The sequence below is a fragment of the Mandrillus leucophaeus genome, unplaced genomic scaffold, assembly GCF_000951045.1.
Source record: "Mandrillus leucophaeus isolate KB7577 unplaced genomic scaffold, Mleu.le_1.0 Scaffold120, whole genome shotgun sequence".
Lineage (NCBI taxonomy): Eukaryota > Metazoa > Chordata > Mammalia > Primates > Cercopithecidae > Mandrillus > Mandrillus leucophaeus.
This window is the reverse complement of record NW_012100321.1, coordinates 1,103,506-1,105,742: the sequence shown is the minus strand read 5'-3', so window position 1 is coordinate 1,105,742 and position 2,237 is coordinate 1,103,506. Positions and strand designations below refer to the sequence as shown.

At 59.5% G+C, this 2,237-nt stretch overlaps 1 protein-coding gene across 1 annotated transcript in view; it reads left to right on the top strand.

The window, feature by feature from the left end:
- Window positions 1-1,913, top strand: part of BBC3 (BCL2 binding component 3) — a 16,555-nt gene extending 14,642 nt beyond the window's left edge. Inside the window, exon 4 of the mRNA XM_011970041.1 lies at window positions 814-1,913. Coding sequence (XP_011825431.1) covers window positions 814-938 — 125 coding nt within the window. The 3' untranslated portion in view covers window positions 939-1,913. The remainder of the gene's footprint in view (window positions 1-813) is intronic.
- The last annotated feature ends 324 nt before the right edge of the window (window positions 1,914-2,237 follow it).

The following is a 2,237-nucleotide window of genomic DNA, read 5'->3' as shown; positions in this document are numbered from 1 at the left end:
CCCGCCTCGGCCTCCCAAAGTGCTGGGATTACAGGCTTAAGCCACCGCGCCCGGCCCCGGCCTGTATTTTTAATAGAGACGGGGTTCCACTATGTTGGCCATGCTGGTCTCAAACTCCTGGCCTTAGGTGATCTCCCACCTTGGCCTCTCAAAGTGCTGGGATTACAGGTATAAGTCACCGCGCTGGGCCTCCGTACACTTTTTAGTATTGCCTTTAATTTTTACCAGTCGGGAGCCTTTCCTAGGACTTAGCCTCCAGCCTTCCCACTTCCTAGCATGTTGCAGCTGAGAGGGCCCTAGAGACCACCTTGTTTTCACCCTGCCACTGGAGAGAGGGCAGGGGTTTCACTCAGCATTGCCTAGAGGTGCTTCTTTTGAAGCCTTTGCAATGGGGGGTGAACTCTTCCCAGTTCTCCTCCTTCCACAGAGTGTTCTAGAACTGCCAAGACTGTGGGCACCCTGCTCCTTTCTCCTCATCTTGCCGGCCCTGCAGGGAGGGGTAGGATAGGTTGCAGTACATCCTTCAGCCCCTTGTGGGATCTTTCCTAAGTGTACAGCAGGGCTGGGGCGGCCGCAGCTAACATGTGCCACACACTCGCTGGGTGCCTAGCTCTCTGCTGAAGACGTTCCGTGTTTGTCCTCTGCCTCCTGGTCTCAGGTCCTGGATGAGGATGTGACCTCCAAGACATGGATGTTAGCCCAGGTGTGGGGAGGAGCCGGAATAGGGGTGGGCGAGACGGTCGCCTCACTGCTGGAGCTGACCATCCCCTCTCCCCTCACCATACTCAGTCCCCTGCTAACTGCCCGGTCTCTCTTCCCAGAGACAAGAGGAGCAGCAGCGACACCGCCCCTCGCCCTGGAGGGTCCTGTACAATCTCATCATGGGACTCCTGCCCTTACCCAGGGGCCACAGAGCCCCCGAAATGGAGCCCAATTAGGTGCCTGCACCCGCCCGGTGGACGTCAGGGACTCGGGGGGCAGGCCCCTCCTACCTCCTGACACCCTGGCCAGCGCGGGGGACTTTCTCTGCACCATGTAGCATACTGGACTCCCAGCCCTGCCTATCCCGGGGGCAGGCCGGGGCAGCCACTCCAGCCCCAGCCCAGCCTGGGGTGCACTGACAGAGATGCGGACTCCTGGGTCCCTGGCCAAGAAGCCAGGGGAGGGAGGGCTGATGGACTCAGCATCGGAAGGCGGCGGTGACCAAGGGGGTGGGGACTGAGCCGCCCGCCTCTGCCGCCCACCACCATCTCAGGAAAGGCTGTTGTACTGGTGTCCGTTCCAGCTGCAGGGGTGACACTGAGGGGGGGCTCTCCTCTTGGTGCTCCTTCACTCTGGGCCTGGCCTCAGGCCCCTGGTGCTTCCCCCCCTCCTCCTGGGAGGGGGCCCGTGAAGAGCAAATGAGCCAAACGTGACCACTAGCCTCCTGGAGCCAGAGAGTGGGGCGCGTCTGCCGGTTGCTCCAGCCAGGTGCCCAGCCATCTTCCCTGAGCCAGCCGGCAGGTGGTGGGCGTGCCTGCCTCACCTTCATGCGGGGGTGGCCAGGAGGGGCCCAGACTGTGAATCCTGTGCTCTGCCCACGACCGCCCCCCGCCCCATCAATCCCATTGCATAGGTTTAGAGAGAGCACGTGTGACCACTGGCATTCATTTGGGGGGTGGGAGATTTTGGCTGAAGCCGCCCCAGCCTTAGTCCCCAGGGCCAAGCGCTGGGGGGAAGACGGGGAGTCAGGGAGGGGGGGAAATCTCGGAAGAGGGAGGAGTCTGGGAGTGGGGAGGGATGGCCCAGCCTGTAAGATACTGTATATGCGCTGCTGTAGATACCGGAATGAATTTTCTGTACATGTTTGGTTAATTTTTTTTGTACATGATTTTTGTATGTTTCCTTTTCAATAAAATCAGATTGGAACAGTGGATACTCTTTCTGCTTGCCTTCCCTGCAGCGTGGCCTTGGAGAGGTCTTCTAATCAGAGGCTCTGTGAGCCCTGCTTGTAAGTGGGTGGGGGAGGCGGGCCCTGGCAGTTGTGGCTCCATCAGAAGAAAGGCTAAGGGGCCTGAGCTCCACCAGACTGGGACACTCCCAGCCTTCATCATCCCCATTCCTGGTAAAAGTGAAGCTCGGCCTGGTGCCATGGGTCATGCCTGTAATCCCAGCACCTTGAGAGGCTGAGATGGATGGATCTTTTGAACCCAGGAGTTCAAGACCAGCCTGGGCAACACAGTGAAACCCCATCTCTA